Source organism: Amphiura filiformis, chromosome 2 (assembly GCF_039555335.1).
Source record: "Amphiura filiformis chromosome 2, Afil_fr2py, whole genome shotgun sequence".
In the NCBI taxonomy this organism is placed as follows: Eukaryota; Metazoa; Echinodermata; class Ophiuroidea; order Amphilepidida; family Amphiuridae; genus Amphiura; species Amphiura filiformis.
In genome coordinates this window covers 39,173,668-39,193,802 of record NC_092629.1, presented here as the reverse complement: position 1 = coordinate 39,193,802, position 20,135 = coordinate 39,173,668, and the positions used below count along the sequence as shown (strand labels likewise).

General features: G+C 38.9%; 1 protein-coding gene across 1 annotated transcript in view; it reads right to left on the bottom strand.

Moving 5' to 3' along the window:
- Positions 1 to 19,774, bottom strand: part of LOC140140597 (uncharacterized) — a 56,331-nt gene extending 36,557 nt beyond the window's left edge. Inside the window, 3 exon segments of the mRNA XM_072162357.1 lie at positions 16,492 to 16,931; positions 16,934 to 18,448; positions 19,602 to 19,774. Coding sequence (XP_072018458.1) covers positions 16,492 to 16,931; positions 16,934 to 17,894 — 1,401 coding nt within the window. The 5' untranslated portion in view covers positions 17,895 to 18,448; positions 19,602 to 19,774.
- Between the last annotated feature and the right edge of the window lie 361 nt (positions 19,775 to 20,135).

The window sequence follows — 20,135 nt, the reverse complement described above, 5'->3', positions numbered from 1 at the left end:
CAAAAGTTTTGGGTGGTAGGAAAGGGAGGCCAAAAAAGTTTTCCGCTTTAAAACCCCAACATTTTCGCGCGCTTCGAGACCCTCTATGTCACTTTTAACATGGGCACGTTTGGGTTTTCAGTGCTTTTGTTTGAAAAAATGATGGCACTTAGTGCACACATATCTATTAATAAATATAACATTAAAGATGATCAGCAAATACTGGCACTTTTGGTCATAGAATTTTATATCTCTTCAAACATGATTATGTACCAATCTGATCAAAATACAACTAAATCAAGAAAATATTGCAAATATAGTCATTGGATTTCTTTGCACGTATTAACTGCACACTTCAGTTTACTATTTCTTATTGCAAAATTATTTTGTACACATAGGCCCATGGGTTTTACCATAGGGCAGAGTGGGCACAGACACAGCCTCAGGTGCCACGGTCTTTGGGGGCCAAAACTGATACCTGTGTACATTTGTGTGACCAAATTAATCTCATATTTGACCATTTCAGCTTTTTGCATAAATTAGTTCCAATTTTAACAATATTTGACCATTCAAGCTTCAATATGGCCAAATTTTTGCATTTGTAGCCTACTATCATAATAGCCACGGATCCAAAATTCCAAATTATATGCTGATGTGCCTATGAACCTCAATCCTCTATTTCATTAATACCTGTAAAATCAGATAAACACCCTGATTTGGGACAAATCTAAATTAAGTATAAAATGAAAACATTTACCTCCCTCAATGACATGTGACCCAGATACCACATCACTGGAAACAACACTATTAAGAATAATGTTTGTCATACGATAATGGGGGGGGTCAAAAAGTTTTGTCTGTCCAAAGAGGGGGTCAAAAAGTTTAGCGGTCCATCGAGGGGGGTCAAAAAGTTTTCTAGCGAAAAATTGGAGGAAGACCAGCCCCCCCTACCAAAGTATATTAATGAACACTCCCTTACCCAAAATATTTTCATGTAAAAAGTTATTCGTCCGTTTCGCATTTTACAAAAATGCGAAACGGGCTCATTGCACCCAAAGTATAAACACTAGCAAGTTCAAATTTTGCATGCATACATTTCTTGTCAAGGTCACCTTCTTTTATAGCTATAAATAATTTTAAAATAATTTGTCATTGGCCAATGAGATATATGATTTCATATTAAAAAGTGGTTTGGGGCTCATTGCACCCAAAGTATGGGGATATGACCTTTGATCTTTACCAAAGGAATGCGGGTTGTCAAGATACATGATATTATGCAAAAAAATTACCCAAAATATTTTCATGTAAAAAGTTATTCGTCCGTTTCGCATTTTTGTAAAATGCGAAACGGGCTCATTGCACCCAAAGTATAAACACTAGCAAGTTCAAATTTTGCATGCATACATTTCTTGTCAATGTCAACTTCTTTAGCTATAAATAATTTAAAAATATTTTCTCATTGGCTAATGAGATATATGATTTCATATTAAAAAGTGGTTTGAGGCTCATTGCACCCAAAGTTTGGGGATATGACCTTCGATCTTTACCAAACGAATGCGTGTTCTCAAGATACATGGTATTATGCAAAGAAATTGCCCAAAATATTTTCATGTAAAAAGTTATTCGTCCGCTTCGCATTTTACAAAAATGCGAAACGGGCTCATTGCACCCAAAGTATAAACACTAGCAAGTTCAAATTTTGCATGCATACATTTCTTGTCAATGTCAACTTCTTTAGCTATAAATAATTTAAAATATTTTCTCATTGGCTAATGAGATATATGATTTCATATTAAAAAGTGGTTTGAGGCTCATTGCACCCAAAGTTTGGGGATATGACCTTCGATCTTTACCAAACGAATGCGTGTTCTCAAGATACATGGTATTATGCAAAGAAATTGCCCAAAATATTTTCATGTAAAAAGTTATTCGTCCGTTTCGCATTTTACAAAAATGCGAAACGGGCTCATTGCACCCAAAGTATAAACACTAGCAAGTTCAAATTTTGCATGCATACATTTCTTGTCAAGGTCAACTTCTTTAGCTATAAATAATTTTAAAATAATTTGTCAATGGCCAATGAGATATATGATTTCATATTAAAAAGTGGTTTGGGGCTCATTGCACCCAAAGTATGGGGATATGACCTTTGATCTTTACCAAAGGAATGCGGGTTGTCAAGATACATGATATTATGCAAAAAAATTACCCAAAATATTTTCATGACAAGAAATGTATGCATGCAAAATTTGAACTTGCTAGTGTTTATACTTTGGTGCATGAGCCCGTTTCGCATTTTTGTAAAATGCGAAACGGACGAATAACTTTTTACATGAAAATATTTTGGGTAAGGGAGTGTTCATTAATACTTTGGTAGGGGGGCTGGTCTTCCTCCAATTTTTCGCTAGAAAACTTTTTTGACCCCCCCCCCTCGATGGACCGCTAACTTTTTTGACCCCCCTCTTTGGACAGACAAAACTTTTTGACCCCCCCATTATCGTATGACAAACATTATTCTTAATAGTGTTGTTTCCAGTGATGTGGTATCTGGGTCACATGTCATTGAGGGAGGTAAATGTTTTCATTTTATACTTAATTTAGATTTGTCCCAAATCAGGGTGTTTATCTGATTTTACAGGTATTAATGAAATAGAGGATTGAGGTTCATAGGCACATCAGCATATAATTTGGAATTTTGGATCCGTGGCTATTATGATAGTAGGCTACAAATGCAAAAATTTGGCCATATTGAAGCTTGAATGGTCAAATATTGTTAAAATTGGAACTAATTTATTTTTGTAAAATGCGAAACGGGCTCATTGCACCCAAAGTATAAACACTAGCAAGTTCAAATTTTGCATGCATACATTTCTTGTCAATGTCAACTTCTTTAGCTATAAATAATTTAAAAATATTTTCTCATTGGCTAATGAGATATATGATTTCATATTAAAAAGTGGTTTGAGGCTCATTGCACCCAAAGTTTGGGGATATGACCTTCGATCTTTACCAAACGAATGCGTGTTCTCAAGATACATGATATTATGCAAAGAAATTGCCCAAAATATTTTCATGTAAAAGTTATTCGTCCGCTTCGCATTTTATTGCACCCAAAGTATAAACACTAGCAAGTTCAAATTTTGCATGCATACATTTCTTGTCAAGGTCAACTTCTTTAGCTATAAATAATTTTAAAATAATTTTTCATTGGCCAATGAGATATATGATTTCATATTAAAAAGTGGTTTGGGGCTCATTGCACCCAAAGTATGGGGTTATGACCTTTGATCTTTATCACATGAATGCGTGTTGTCAAGATACATTATATTATGCAAAGAAATTACCCAAAATATTTTCATGTAAAAAGTTATTCGTCCGTTTCGCATTTTACAAAAATGCGAAACGGGCTCATTGCACCCAAAGTATAAACACTATCAAGTTCAAATTTTGCATGCATACATTTCTTGTCAATGTCAACTTCTTTAGCTATAAATAATTTAAAAATATTTTCTCATTGGCTAATGAGATATATGATTTCATATTAAAAAGTGGTTTGAGGCTCATTGCACCCAAAGTTTGGGGATATGACCTTCGATCTTTACCAAACGAATGCGTGTTCTCAAGATACATGATAGGCCTATTATGCAAAGAAATTGCCCAAAATATTTTCATGTAAAAAGTTATTCGTCCGCTTCGCATTTTACAAAAATGCGAAACGGGCTCATTGCACCCAAAGTATAAACACTAGCAAGTTCAAATTTTGCATGCATACATTTCTTGTCAAGGTCAACTTCTTTAGCTATAAATAATTTTAAAATAATTTTTCATTGGCCAATGAGATATATGATTTCATATTAAAAAGTGGTTTGGGGCTCATTGCACCCAAAGTATGGGGTTATGACCTTTGATCTTTATCACATGAATGCGTGTTGTCAAGATACATTATATTATGCAAAGAAATTACCCAAAATATTTTCATGTAAAAAGTTATTCGTCCGTTTCGCATTTTACAAAAATGCGAAACGGGCTCATTGCACCCAAAGTATAAACACTATCAAGTTCAAATTTTGCATGCATACATTTCTTGTCAATGTCAACTTCTTTAGCTATAAATAATTTAAAAATATTTTCTCATTGGCTAATGAGATATATGATTTCATATTAAAAAGTGGTTTGAGGCTCATTGCACCCAAAGTTTGGGGATATGACCTTCGATCTTTACCAAACGAATGCGTGTTGTCAAGATACATGATATTATGCAAAGAAATTGCCCAAAATATTTTCATGTAAAAAGTTATTCGTCCGTTTCGCATTTTACAAAAATGCGAAACGGGCTCATTGCACCCAAAGTATGGGGATATGACCTTTGATCTTTATCACATGAATGCGCGTTTTCAAGATACATGATATTATGCAAAGAAATTACCCAAAATATTTTAGTGCAAAAAGTTATTTGTCCGTTTCGCATTTTACAAAAATGCGAAACGGGCTCATTGCACCCAAAGTATAAACACGAACAAGTTCAAATTTTGCATGCATACATTTCTTGTCAATGTCAACTTCTTTAGCTATAAATAATTTAAAAATATTTTCTCATTGGCTAATGAGATATATGATTTCATATTAAAAAGTGGTTTGAGGCTCATTGCACCCAAAGTTTGGGGATATGACCTTCGATCTTTACCAAACGAATGCGTGTTGTCAAGATACATGATATTATGCAAAGAAATTGCCCAAAATATTTTCATGTAAAAAGTTATTCGTCCGTTTCGCATTTTACAAAAATGCGAAACGGGCTCATTGCACCCAAAGTATGGGGATATGACCTTTGATCTTTATCACGTGAATGCGTGTTTTCAAGATACATGATATTATGCAAAGAAATTACCCAAAATATTTTAGTGCAAAAAGTTATTTGTCCGTTTCGCATTTTACAAAAATGCGAAACGGGCTCATTGCATCCAAAGTAGGCCTATAAACACGAACAAGTTCAAATTTTGCATGCATACATTTCTTGTCAAGGTCAACTTCTTGAGCTATCAATGATTCAAAAATAATTTTTTATTGCCTAATGAGATATATGATTTCATATTAAAAAGTGGTTTGGGGCTCATTGCACCCAAAGTATGGGGTTATGACCTTTGATCTTTATCACATGAATGCGTGTTGTCAAGATACATGATATTATGCAAAGAAATTACCCAAAATATTTTAGTGCAAAAAGTTATTTGTCCGTTTCGCATTTTACAAAAATGCGAAACGGGCTCATTGCACCCAAAGTATAAACACGAACAAGTTAAAATTTTGCATGCATACATTGGTTGTCAAGGTCAACTTCTTGAGCTATCAATGATTAAAAAATATTTTTTATTGCCTAATGAGATATATGATTTCATATTAAAAAGTGGTTTGGGGCTCATTGCACCCAAAGTATGGGGATGTGACCTTTGATCTTTATCACATGAATGCGTGTTGTCAAGATACATGATATTATGCAAAGAAATTACCCAAAATATTTTAATGCAAAAAGTTATTCGTCCGTTTCGCATTTTACAAAAATGCGAAACGGGCTCATTGCACCATAGTGTAGGCCATTGCAGTCAGAGTGTACAAGGTTTATATCCCGCGGTTGTGTTTCTTGCAATTCATGAGATTTTCCTGCGGATAGTTCTTCACATTCATCTATGTTCACATGTTTCTCAACAACAACAACAACAACATAAAAAAAAACTTAATGCAAGATGAGTCAACTATAATACCCGGATAAGGTAAATTTATTAAATTTAACTTTAAAATGCTTAATAATTTAATCTAGGTCATTGAAACACATGAATAATAACAAATCATAAAAATCATAAACTAGTTTAGGGACACTTTAAAAATCTGTTTCGTTTCGTTTCGTTTCATTTCGTTTCGTTTCGTTTCGCAAAATACAGTAAGCCATAAAAAGTTGCTACAGTGGAAACTCGTTGTAAATACAAGCTAAAACCTGATAAGACAAGCTTGATTTTCAGGTCCCTGGCACTGCATCCATATGTAATACGTGATGGATAAGACAAAATCCTGATAAGAAAAACTAACTTTTGTGGCCCCACAAATTTCGTATTCAAGAGTTTCCACTGTATTCATCAAAACATTTGTGCCAACCAGTGGCACTACTGAAAGTTGTTCAAAAGGGCAAGGGTTCTTAGTTAGGTGTGGTACAATCCGGATGGGGGTACTTGGATTATTTTTCGACAGGGTGTGCGGCCCGAGCTCTTGAACCCTTACCCATTTCCAAGGGTAATTTTACCGAAAATAGGGACCTATATCTAAGGATTTTCCGAAAATTGGGACCCATATCTAAGGATTTTCAGAAAATAAGGACCCATTTGAGCTTGACATGTTTTTCACACATAGCATGGAAAATGTAAAAAGGAGACCCATGTCTAATATTTTTTTTCTTCAAAACATAGACCCATGTCTAAAGATTTTTCGTGGAAAACCTAGTACCCATTTGGGCGGCACATCCCCGTATAGCGTTTGTACGTGAGTACCCCCCCCCCCCCCGGTGCAATAATCATAACTGTGTACCCAAAGCAGGTGGCATGTGGGGGGGGGGGGCAGAGGGCACATGATTTTTGGCACCGTTTGTTTATTACGCCCTAAAAAGCTTTAGGAAAATGTTAGGAACATTTAAAGGTTTTAAATTTTGGTTCCCAAACATCTTGCATGTGTAAGGGGGGATTGGCACGTCAAAAGGTGGGGGCAAATGTTTTTTGGCACATTGAAATTGGGAGCTTTTTGGCACCTCGGGGGGGGGCAAACGGTTTTTGGCAGACCATTTTGAGACTTACTACCCCGGGGTTAGCCTATGATTATTCAGTGCACAGATCGTACATAACAGATGTGTAGGTCCTATGGTAGACCGAAGGACCCCATATTTTTTCCTGATCACATGTCACCCAAATACCCCTTATTTTTCCTTTCGATCTCTCACTATTACTTCCGCCGTGTCGGGTGTCGCAAAACACATCATCTCTCCGCGGGTGTACAGAGTTGGTGCCGTCATCGGAAAAAGGAATCGCGAATCAGTGGCGTATCTAGAAGGCCCTTACCCCGGGGGCTGAGATGGTTTGCGCCGCCCCGGAGAAAAAATACAGGAAGGCGCCCTCCCTCTCCCCCGACACACGCACCCGATCATTTGGGAAGTCTGGGGGAATGTTACCCCCTAAGAATTTGGAACAAAATTGCAAAATAAAAGCCCGATTGAAGCCATTTGGTGGACGATTTTGACACTATATATTATAGTGCAGGCCCGTACGCAGGATTTTCTTTTGGGGGGTGCTGATTTTGAAAAATTGGACTTTTTTTCCAAGGGGGGCGATTTTGTGACAAGTGGTCTTTTTCCCCAAAATTTGGACCTTTTTTGACCAAAAAAACGTAAAAACCCTGATTTTTTTGTTCGCTGTGTTCAAAAGAGAAGAAAAAGGGCACTTGTTTATCCATAGGAAGATGTCTGCTCAGAGGTTGGACATTTTTGGTAAATGATGGTCCAAATCGAAGCCATTTTGTGTATCATTTTTCACTTGTTTATCCATACGCAAGGGGTGTCTGAGGGATGCCCCTCCCCCATAAAATTTTGCCAAATGAAGGTCCAAAGTGAAACTATGTGACTTTGGTGCATCACTTTTTACTTCTTTATCCATAAGCTGGAGGGGTGTAGGGGAATATTCCCCTCCTCCGAAATGGAAAATTTTGCTAAATGAAGGTCCAAATTGAAGCCATTTTGGTGTATCATTTTTAAGTTGTTTATCCATAAGCAGGGGAGTGTCTGAGGGGAATATCCCCCCCCCTCCGAAATTGGGCAATTTTGCCAAATGAAGTTCCAAATTGAAGCCATCTGGGCCATCATTTTCACTTGTTTAACCACACGCATGGAGGGGGATGTTCCCCTCTGCGAAATTGTACGATTTTGCCAAATGAAGGTCCAAAATGAAGCCATCTGGTGCATAATTTTTCACTTGTTAACCATATGCAGAGGGTGTCTGACATGTCTGACTAAGTTGGAAAACTTTTGCTAAATGAAGGTCCAAATTGAAGCCATTTGGTGCATCATTTTTTAGTTGTTTATCCATAAGCAGGGGGTGTCTGAGCGGGGATGTTCCCCCTTAGAAGTTGGACAATTTTGCCAAATGAAGATCCGAATCGATGATTTTGGTGCATCTTTTTCACTTGTTTATTCATTCACAGTGGGTTGGTTGTCTGAGGAGTGATGCCCCCCATCAGAAGTTTTAAAATTTTGCCAAATGAAGTTTTAAATTGAAGCCATTTTAGTGCATCATTTTCACTTGTTTATCCATACGCAGAGAATACGCAGTGAATCCAGCGCCTTTCAGTGAAAAAATCAGTTTATGGTACAAATGCGCTCGAAGCGCGAGAAAATTTACCATTATATTGAAGCTAAACTGGTGAAGTATGGTACAAAAGTGGAATAAATTCGCAAAATGGGCACTTTTTAGGTTTATATGACCAAATAAGGTTAATTTGGTCAGAAACCCACATACAGGTGTCAACATGGGGGTGATTGTATGCCCCATCCCCTATCAATATATTGGGGGGTTTAAACCCCCAGTTTTTCTTACCCTCTGAAAATATTGCCTTTGGAAAAATTGTCTTTCATATACTCCCTTAGTTTTAATGACAAGCAAAATAATTAGTTTTGTTGAAATTCGCGCGAAACGCGCAAAAATTTAGATATTTACTGCTTGGTAGGAGCTCAAAATCCATCGAGGGGGTACTGTATCTGATCATGAGTTTATTCGGGTTTTTCTGCTGACGCTCTGAATTTTGCGGGCCGTAAAACAATCTTTCATAATGATTAGTTTTGTTGAAATTTAGATTTTCACTGCTTGGACGCGGGCTAGGCGCTGAATCCAACGCAGGGCGGCAAGTTCCCCGCTGACTCCCTTAGTTATACGCAATGGTCATGGCGTTGATTTTCCTCTCCTTCTCCCCTCTTCTCTCATTGCTAGTTGAAAGTCAGTGGCGTAGCTAGTTGTTGTGGCGCCCAAGGTTAAGGATACATAATGGCGCCCCTCCCCAATCCTTGAAACAAGTGCTCGCGGAGCGCGCGAAGATTTGCACAAATAGGACTTATCACTGATTAATTTTGGTTATAATGAAGTTGAATATCGTAAATTGATCTCTCAAATAAACTTGTGCTCAAATGCGTGCGAATTTTGACTTTCATGGCTAGGAGGGGCGCAGAATCGATGTTGAATACAATTCGGCGCTCCCTAAGGGACGTGCCTCTGCCCCCATCGTTAGCTATCGTTACGCCACTGTTTTAAGCCACCATAAATGCGGTTTTCTCTCCTCCATCTGCTTTATTCCTGCATGGTTATAAGCCATCTTCCTTATATGTGCCGCCCCATAAGCCACCTTACTTTTATGTAGTGCCGCCCACAAGCCATCCTCCTTCTATGTGTCACAGTGTAGGCCAGTGGCGTAACTAGCGTTTGTAGCGCCCGGGGCAAGAAAAAAAATTGGCGCCCCTACCCCCACCCAAGAATGACGCGGGGAGTGGCGTAGCTAGGGGTGGTGACGCCCAGGGGTAAGGATACATAATGCCCCCCCCTTGCGAAAATTTTGACTTTCAACGCTTGCAGGCGCATGCAGAATCGATGCTGAAGTGGTCAATTTGGCGCCCCTAAGGGTGGCGCCCGGGACACGTTGCCCCCCCCCCCCCCCCTAGTTACGCCAGTGGTGTCAGCCCATAGTTACGACGTGCTGCCATTTTGAGGGTTGACAAACAGAGGCCTTAACTCAAAAAGTGCCTTTTGGAGACAAATAATATTTTGCATTGAGATGTGACCAAGTATTATTGTGCTATAGATGTAATAGGAAGTTGAATTGAGTTAAGGGATCTAAAATGAGCGTTTATTGCGTTTCGACAGTATTTTTTGTGGGACATGAGAGCACCTCAGACCTATCGAATTGCATTCTGAATACGAAGCATGTCTTTTTGATATCAAATAATTTTCATTTTTTGAAAATCACAATATAATACAAATTTTATGACAAATTATAAAAATTTAATATTTTTCACATTTTTGATATATAACAGTCCTCGAAGTAAATTATATAAATCTATTGATATATCTATCTATACTAATAAAATAATAAGCGGTCTCTATCTGTCTATCTGTGTATCTATCTATCTGTCTGTCTGTCCGGCTATGCGTTCCGCCGCGCTTCGACGCATCACGAGCCGAAATGTCGGATATGGATAGGTGACGGGAAAAGCAAGTTAACCGGGTGGTTTTCGAAGGGCCCCCTCGAGGTCAAAGGTCATCTAGGGGGGAAAATACCCCAACTGCATAGCAAAAGCAGCAGCAAGTGGATACAAAGATGTGTAATGGGCAACTCTGGACAAGTTTCATTCAGCTTTTGGCTGTTTGCCCAATTTGAAATGCACTGTAATGTCTACCCAGAATGCATTGCTGCAAAGCTACAGGTGCACTAGCATTAAGAAAATAATGAGCTCTGTGTGTTCGATGGCAATGCGTTTCTCCGCGCTTCGACGCATCATTCCGATATTTCGGACATAGATGGGTACCAGGCGTGCGCTGTTTACCGGGTAGTTTTGAAGGTCATCGGAGGTCAAGGTCAAAGGTCACAGATTTCAAACTTTGTCCGATCGGGCCCAAACTTGGTGGGTGGGATCCTTGATAGGACGGAAATATATGTCCAAAATAAAAGCGAGGTCAACCGAGGTCAAAGGTCATTACGGAGGGTCAAATTGCAAACTTTGTCCGATGGGGCTCAAACTTGGTGGGTGGGATCCTTGATACGAGGGGAATATATGCCCGAAATGAAATCGAGGTCAACGGAGGTCAAAGGTCATTTCGGAGGGGTCAAATTTCAGACTGTCCGATCGGGCTCAAACTTGGTGGGTGGGATCCTTGATACGAGGGCAATATATGACCGAAATAAAATCGAGGTCAACCGAGGTCAAAGGTCATTACAGAGGGGTCAAATTTCAAACTTTGTCCGATCAAGCTCAAATTTGGTGGATGGAATCCTTGATACGAGGGAATATATGCGCGAAATAAAGTTGAGGTCAACCGAGGTCAAAGGTCATTACGGAGGGTCAAATTTCAAACTTTGTCCGATGGGGCTCAAACTTGGTGGGTGGGATCCTTGATACGAGGGAATATATGCCCGAAATAAAATCGAGGTCAACGGAGGTCAAAGGTCATTATGGAGGGTCAAATTTCAAACTTTGCCCGATCGGGCTCAAACTTGGTGGGTGGAATCCTTGGTATGAGGGGAGCATGAAAAACATTATATGGAGGTCATCCAAGGTCAAAGGTCAAAGGTCATGGATTTCAAACTTTGTCTAATCGGGCTCAAACTTCATCATCTGAGTTCAAAGGTCATCTGGGGTCAAAAAGTATCTCTATCATCATCTGGGGTCAAAAAGTATCTCTATCATGCAGATGGTGCCCTTATTATAGCTACAGGGCTATTACAGCAGCAGGTGCACTAGTACTAATAAAATAATGAGCTCTGTGTGTCTGTCCGGCAATGCGTTTCGCCGCGCTTCGATGCATCGTTCCAATATTTCGGACATAGATGGGTACCGGGCGGGCGCTGTTTATCGGGTAGTTTTGAAGGTCATCGGAGGTCAAGGTCAAAGGTCATGGATTTCAAATTTTGTCCGATCGGGCCCAAACTTGGTGGATAGATTCCTTGATAGGAGGGGAATATATGCGCAAAATAAAATCGAGGTCAACCAAGGTCAAAGGTCATTACGGAGGGGTCAAATTTCAAACTTTGTCCGATCGGGCTCAAACTTGGTGTGTGGAATCCTTCGTATGAGAGGAGCATGAAAAACATCATATGGAGGTCATCCGAGGTCAAAGGTCAAAGGTCATGGATTTCAAATTTTGTCCTATCGGGCTCAAACTTGGTGGGTGGAATCCTTGATACGAAGGGAATATATGCCCAAAACAAAATTGAGGTCAACCGAGGTCAAAGGTCATGTAGGGGCTAAATTTAAACTTTGCCCTATTGGGTGGAATCCTTCGTATGAGGGGAGCATGAAAGAAATTACACCGAGGTCTTAGGTCATCAAACAGTATCGCTATCATGCCAGTGCTCTCACACAGCATCAGGGCTCTCACAGCTGCAGGTGCACTAGTTCTTAAAGTGTATGTAGCAAGGAGGAAAAGCAGACGGTCAATTGAAAATTTTGACCTTTCATATTGAAGATATGGATTTTTTTCCCAAAAGACCTAATTTTTTTTTTTTAGTTTTGGGAAAAAAATCCATATCTTCAATACGAAAGGTCAAAATTTTAAATTGATCGTCGGCTTTTCATCCCACCTACATACACTTTAAGTATAAATCATCAGATTTATAAAGTTTACTTCAAGTACTGTTAAATATCAAAAATATCAATTTTTAATGATTTGCCATAAAATGTGTATTACATATCGAATTTCAAAAAATCAAAATTATTTGATATCAGAAGGACATTCTTCGTATTCAGAATGCAATTCGATATGTACGAAAATAAATACTGTCCAAACGTTCATACCCCACCCCTTAAGGCTTTATGATTTTAAGAATGTGGTATTACAGATTATTTTGGTACCAAAATCTCAAAATGGCCAAAAGTGAGTTAAGGCCTTCTGTTTGCCAACCCTCGATTTATATGTGGCTGACAAGCGTTTTTCTCTCCTCCCTCCGGCTCCCTCTACTTTTGTCCTGTTACAAAGTCGCCCTCCTTGTATGTGCCGCCTCACAAGCCGCCCTCCTTCACCTATATTTATAACGCCTGTTGTGCTTTTCCGCCGCCCCTTTCTCTTGGTTACAAGCCAACATGTGTAGCCCTATATGTGTATAGCCGCCTTCCTTGTATGTGCCGCCCCCAAATCCCCTATACTTCTGTGTGCTGCCCCACAAGCCACCTTCCTTGTAGTGCAGGCCCATAGTCAAAAAAGTGCATATGTGATCTACCTTTTCACCCCTCTTTTCTCCTGGTTACAAGTCATCACGATGTGCCGCCCTATAGATGACCAACAAGCATTTTTATCTCCTCCCTCCCTATACTTTTGTTATGGTTACAAACCGCCCTCCTTGTATGTGCCGCCCATCACAAGCCGCCCTTTTTGTGATAGGTCACCCTATAGGCATATTAGGCTTGTTGTACTTTTCCACCCCCTCTTTTCACTTGGTTACAACTTTACCATGTGCCGCCCTTTATGGGTGACTGACACGCGTTTTTTTTCACAAGCCCCATAAGCTGCCCTCCTTGTATGTGCCACCCTGTAGGCCTAATAGTGCTCTCTCTCTCCCTATTATTGCCTGACACGCCACCCTACTAAAATGTGCCGCCCTTCTAGGTGACCCACCCCCCACCCCCAACTCAACACAAATGTTGGCAACCATGAGAGTTACCAAATCTTTTAAAGACCCCTTTGCAATGATTTTTCATTAAATTTACCCCCCTTTTTCATGCAAAATCAAGGAAAAATTTGGCCAAAAAACAACCCCTTTTTTGTGGTTTTCAATTTCCAACACCCCTTTTCAGTGACACTAAATATTGACATAAATTTACCGGATTTTCCCAAGTACCCCTTTTATCCAAATTTCGCGGACAGTGCAAATTAAACACCCCCTATTTTGCTGATTTCAGGGTCAAATTTCGTGGACTGTCCAAATTAAATACCCCGGCCCCTATTTTCCCAATTTCGCGGTCCTCGCTACTGGTAAAAAAATTACCCCTTTTCCGCGCTATTTGGTAACTCACATGGTTGTCAATTTTTGTGTTGAGTTGGGGGCCGGGATAGGTGATAAGCGTGATCTTCTTTCTTCTTCTCTTCTCCTCTCCTCTTCTTTTTTTTTTTTTTTTTTTTTGCCGCCCCATTTTTTACCCCGGGGGCTGGCGCCCCAAAGCCCCCCCCCCAATACGTGCATGATATTCATCTATCTTTCAGTATTGATTTGTTTTTTAATCACTTCTTCAGATTGTTTGTTCTTGTCTTCCATAAGAATTAAATATGTAGACCTGTATTCTGAATAAAATAATTCTGCTCCCGGGTTCTGCTCCAACAACCACCCACATGATCTACCATTTCCTAACAATAGTAACCGAAATGGTAACCCAGGCTGTATTCCTTTTTATTTGAAACCAATCCTCTTACATCCCATGCAAACGATTTTACACCTCTCCCACTGCAATATGCTTTACATTTCCAAATCTTTCTTTGCTTACTATGCTAATGTTACATTATTGTTTAAAGAAAAAAAAGTATCCAGACGGTTATTTTAGCACACTACATTAAAGCTCCATTGGGCGCCCATTCCTTTTTATAAAGGAATTTTTATTTAACACTTAAATGTGTTAATTTCCGTACTTTTTATGTAAAAGTACCGGAGGCTTATAATTAACAAATAACAATACAACGTGTTCATAAGGGTATTTTTCATAACAATTATTAACACACCAACATGTTTATAGAGCATGTTGGTGTGTTGAAGTGTTAAAAAGGTTTTTACAGTGTTGAGCTTACAAACTTGAACTAAAATTAATTACACAAATCTGTTTCGTGATAATGTCCATATTTCCAGCACTATGCATATCATTTTCTCTCCCGTTGTGCAATGAACAGACCAATCATAACATTAGAATCTTTGTGGAAAAACTATAATTGACATCAAATTATAGTATAGCTAGTGCACTATTTTACAAAGACCTTTTGCACTAGCCGAACCCGGGAGGGGGGGGGGCTCCCTCGGAATTTTGAGGTTGTGGGTCTTTGGGAGCTTACGGCGTACCGGAAAAAAGGTCGTCTTTCAGAGCCAAAAATTTACCATGTTCATATTTTTAGGCAATGAGCATTGGTCATGTGGAAAGATAAATCAATACTTCAGACCGTCAATACGCATGAGAGGGTGATTCAGGGGCTGCGGAACGATTTTGAAAGGGGGGCAGTCAGGGTAATGTAACAAATCGAAATAGTGGCCGCGAAGCCATCGCGTCGCGCTTGCACGACGTAGGGGGGGGGGTCTGAGGGGGGATGTGCCCCCTGAGAAGTTAGAAACTTTTGCAAAATGAAGGCCCAATTGCCCGCCCAATTGAAACCATTTTATGGACTATTTTGGTACTATTGTGTACAATTTGTGTTTGAAAAAGCCGAAAATTGGTGAAATGAAGCTATAAAAGCAATTCGTGGACAAGTTCTCACTATTATTAACTGTATCAATTATTACTGTAAATATTAAGTGTCGGGTGTCCAAAGCAGAAAAAAGGGCGAAAGCAAGGGGGTGTCTGGATGCGCCCCCCTCAGAAGTGAGAAACGTTTGCAAACTGAAGGCCCAATTGAAGCCATTTGGTGGCCCATTCTGGCACTATTATTGTGAACAATTTTAGTTTGAAAAATCTGAAAATGGGTCAAATGAAGGCCCAAATTGAAGCCATTTGTGGATAAGTTTTCACTATTATTGTATAATTTATTGCTTTTAGTGTTGGGTGTCCAAAGCAGAAGCGAAAAGGGTAATTTGTTTATCCATAGGCCTACACACTGTGTATTAAAACAGGGGAGCTGGAAAATTGTGCAAAATGAAGGTCCAATTGAAGCCATTTCGTGCATCATTTTTACACTTTCTTAAGCATGTTATGTTAAGGGTCTAGAATAGAGATTTGATTATTTATGTTCACCCAGACATGTTACACACAGCACATTATGGGTTAAAAGTGGAGGGCCATGCCCCCCGGTCAAAAAAGTGGAGGGGTCACTGGCCCCCCTGCCCCCTGGTTCCGCCGCCTATGGGGTGATTAAAAACTTACAGGCATAAGATGCACAGTTTATTGGAAAAATGGATGCAGGAATGGACAGTAATTATGAAATGTATTATAGCTTTGAAATGAAAATTAGGCACAGAAAAAGTAATAAAAACCTGTTAAAAATCTTTAAAAAATAGTTAAAAATCTAAAAAAGACTGACTCTGATTTTTGCCAATTTTGGGTCGGTCAGTCGGTGGAGGGCAAGCGATACATTTTTTTTGCCTAATATAAAGTGTAATACAAACTTTTGTAATTGAAGAAATTACTATTGGGCCAAAATGCTCCCAAATCACTAAAAACATGTATTTTATGCCTACTTGTGAAAATCAAGAGATCGTATAAAACCAGACATGTAGATCACAGTAAAATGTGATTGACTTTTTAGATCCAAACCACCATCAATAAATTCATATACTTCCCATGATGCATAAATCATTCAAAAAATTCCCCATAAATTTCATTTTTAGGTCAAAACTGGACAAAATTGAAAATATTAATGTATAATAGTGGGTTTTTTTCACAATAAAGTTTAAATATGTTTTCATGACCTTTATTCATATAACCTTTTTGTGTTTGCTTACTGTGTTGAAACCTGGTCAACAACTACAGATCTGGAACAAAAACTCATCACAACACAGTGAGCCATGGAAAGATGCATGCTAGACATAACTTTACGAGATAGAGCCAGGATCAGTCAGGGCCGTCATTAACAGGGTTTCTCTTTGGTGAGTTCTGGTGTGTACTTTCATATCATCATTCCGACTGAAACATTTCTGACAATACTCACACTGATAGGGTTTCTCTTTGGTGTGGATCCTGAGGTGTCTTGTGAGATCACTGTTGTGTGCAAAGCATTTGCCACAATACTCACACTGATAGGGTTTCTCTTTGGTGTGAGTTCTCATGTGTCTTTTCAGATCATCACTCCGACCAAAGCATTTCAGACAATGCTCACATTGATGAGATTCTTCTTTAGTATGAGTTCTGATGTGTCTTGTCAGATTACTGTTCCGTTCAAAATATTTCTGACAATATTCACACTGATAAGTCTTTTCTTTGATGTGGATTTTAATATCTTTAAAGTGAGTTGTAATGTGTCTTCTGAGATGACCCCTCGAGGGAAGCATTTCTGACAATATTCACACTGATAGGGTTTCTCTTTAGTGTGCGTTCTGATGTGCGTTTTCAGAGCACTGTTCTGGGTAAAATATGTGTGACAATACTCACACTGATATGGCTTTTCTTTGGTGTGAGTTCTGATGTGCATTTTCAGAGAACTTTTCTGTGTAAAACATTTATTACAATATTCACACTGATACGGTTTCTCTTTGGTGTGAGTTCGGATGTGACTTGCAAGGTTAGTTTTCTGAGCAAAACATTTCATGCAATATGCACACTGATAGGGCATCGCCTTAGTGTGAGTTCTGATGTGCATTTTTAGAGCACTGGTTTGACTAAATCCCTTATGACAGTACACACACTGATAGTGTCTCTGTTTGGCGTGAGTTCGGACGTGTCTTGCCAAATCACTGCTCACTGCAAAGCACCTCTGGCAATACTCACATTGGTAAGGTATCCCTTTGGTGTGAGTTCTGACGTGCATTTTCAGAGAACTGTTTTGCATAAAGCATTTGTTACAATATTCGCACTGATAAGGTTTCACTGTGATGTGAGATCGGATGTGACTTATGAGATTATTTTTCTGGCCAAAGCATTTCTGACAATATTCACACTGATAAGCCTTGGCGTGAGTTCGGATATGACTTGTGAGATTACTCTTCTTTCTGAATAATTTAGCACAGTATTTACACTGATAAGGTTTCTCTTTGGAGTGAGTTTCGATGTGTGTTTTGTGATAACTATTCTCAAAGTATTTAGCACAGTACTTACACTGACTGTACAAACCATTGGTACACAGTAAGATTTCCAAATTCTGTAGGCATAGTAAGTAATTAGAATCCTTCTTCTTGCAGCGTAGTTTGCTATACTTCATCTGATGCCTACGTGTATGACGTGAACGTTTGTCAAAAGATTCAAAGCTAGCGTCACAAATTGTACATCTGAATGGTTGTAACATTGTTGGTATCCTTTGGCAGCAACGTCACTAGCAAGATTATATTAACCCCATGAGAACTACATGTCGATTGGCCAAAATGATAAAGTGTCTAATTTTGGAACCAAACAAGGAGGGAATTAATAAGATCATCTGCAAATGCAAGTTTGACCATAAATAGTTTAAAGCTTAGTCATAATTGGCAATTGAAATGAGCATTTCAAATTATCAACCAATCAGAAATGCTGTTAGATGACTAGTAGTGCCCATATGCAGGGGTTTACATTACCATGATCATATTATATTTTGTTGTTGGATTAAAAAGGCTATGGAAACAAGAAAGAAGGGCGCCAGCCCCACCACCATGAATAGAGATGAAGGACAGTACCAATTACCTCACATTTTCGATGAGTTTCTGGAAGAGGGTTCAAAAAATCCCTTGGATGAAAAACAACTAGCAACTCCAAGATACGTCGGTTGCCAATAGCCGTCACTTCTCATCAAGTGTTGATAAAAGCATATCTGGATCAGCACTAAGAACCTATACTGAGTATTCTTGTAGTTGACATATATAAGCCCTGTCATGAAAAATCGGAAAGCATTTGTTAGTTCTGGTTTTGTATTATTCACTATGACATATGACCTTTGTGCATGGTTCTCCAGGGGAGAAAAAGATCAAATGGTATGCAATGAGCTATTTACACAAAGCGCGAGCGATGTATGTGATGTTCGCACGAATCGCGCGTGTCCAACACGATGGACTGAGTAAGGAAACGTTTTCTCACAATTAGCGATGGAAAAACTTTTTAAAAGGATAAGGTAGTCTACAATGATGGTATTTTTAGTTGTGGAGGAAAATAACAGCAGGCAGAATGTTGCCTTTGGCCATGTGTCGTGAACTGGTGTTCCCAATAGGGTGGTATTGTTTCGTTTTGAAGTAAAAAATGACTTATTTGTAAAAGTAAACAACTTTAATCTGTTTTAATACTATCAAATTTGCATTCATTTTAAAGCCTGGAAAGTTCTCCTTCATTTGGTACCAAATGAAGCTCCGCCTCGGGCATAAACAATCGATCATGCCCTCAAATTCAATTCTATGAATGAACCCCTAATTCATACGACATACACGCTATGTAACAGCGCGCTTGATTGGTTGAGAGCCTGGATGTGAAATGGCCGGGTAGGGAAAATCCAAGGAAAATCATGTTTTTTAATAATGCATTTGTAATTTTTTGTTATTGTTTTGATTGAAATAAGAATCACAAAATGTGAGAAAAAACATAAACATAAACAACCGTTTAGTCATGAAAGTACCCCTAATTTAGTCATGAAAATATATGAATGAACCCAGTGCCGTACTATTACGCTGACTTTCCTATTCGGCGAGGAGGACGATTTCGACCTCGATCCTCGTTTGTTTACAATTACAGAGAGGTAGACAAAGGGTCTGTCAAAACTGTTCCGCTTGTCCAAATACTCAAGTATCAAAAGGATGGTCCACAATAGAGTGATTCACGCAACATGAATAAGGGATTAAAACCATTAAAAAACTGTGAAGTAGGACCATGTGCTTCTTTTGTCCACTTTGCCATCAAGATTTCGAATAGAAACAGTTCAGACCCAGAACAGGATCATGTCAGAAATTAATATGTTCTGGGTCTGATTATTCGGACTAGAATGAACCTAGACGTTAGCCCCTAGGCTATAGTAGATAATATTATTTGTACTTACAATCACAACGCCAAGGAAGGTGTATATACATTAGTTGATATGTCCAAAATTGCCACTTGACTGCCCATCTACTATGACCAGAAAATTTGCGCTAACGATCGTGAAAAATAGCTAAAACAAACCAATAAATAGTGAATAAAAACAGGCATTTTTTTCTGCTGCGTAGTTCAAGATAATTGCAGCCCGTCGTCTAAATTGCTCTATTGACGAGATTCGTACCCTGATTCGTACGGTCCATTCCCACACCGTCCTCAACTTATTTTACACCTCAATAGTCAGTGTTAGTCAAAATGCAACGTCAAAAAAAATATGTGAAGGAAACAATTATTCGCGGCCGAATAATATGAATTTTTATTTACTTATATGATTTGGGTTAATTTTTAATACCTTTATATTAAAGGCCACATAAAAGAAAATATTAATTTCATGTCCCCGTGCCAAAAAATCGTTGCCCTCCCCTTATGATGTGCCAAAAACACCCCCCCCCCCCCTTTACCCATGCAAGATTTTGAGGAACCAAAATTTAAAACCTTA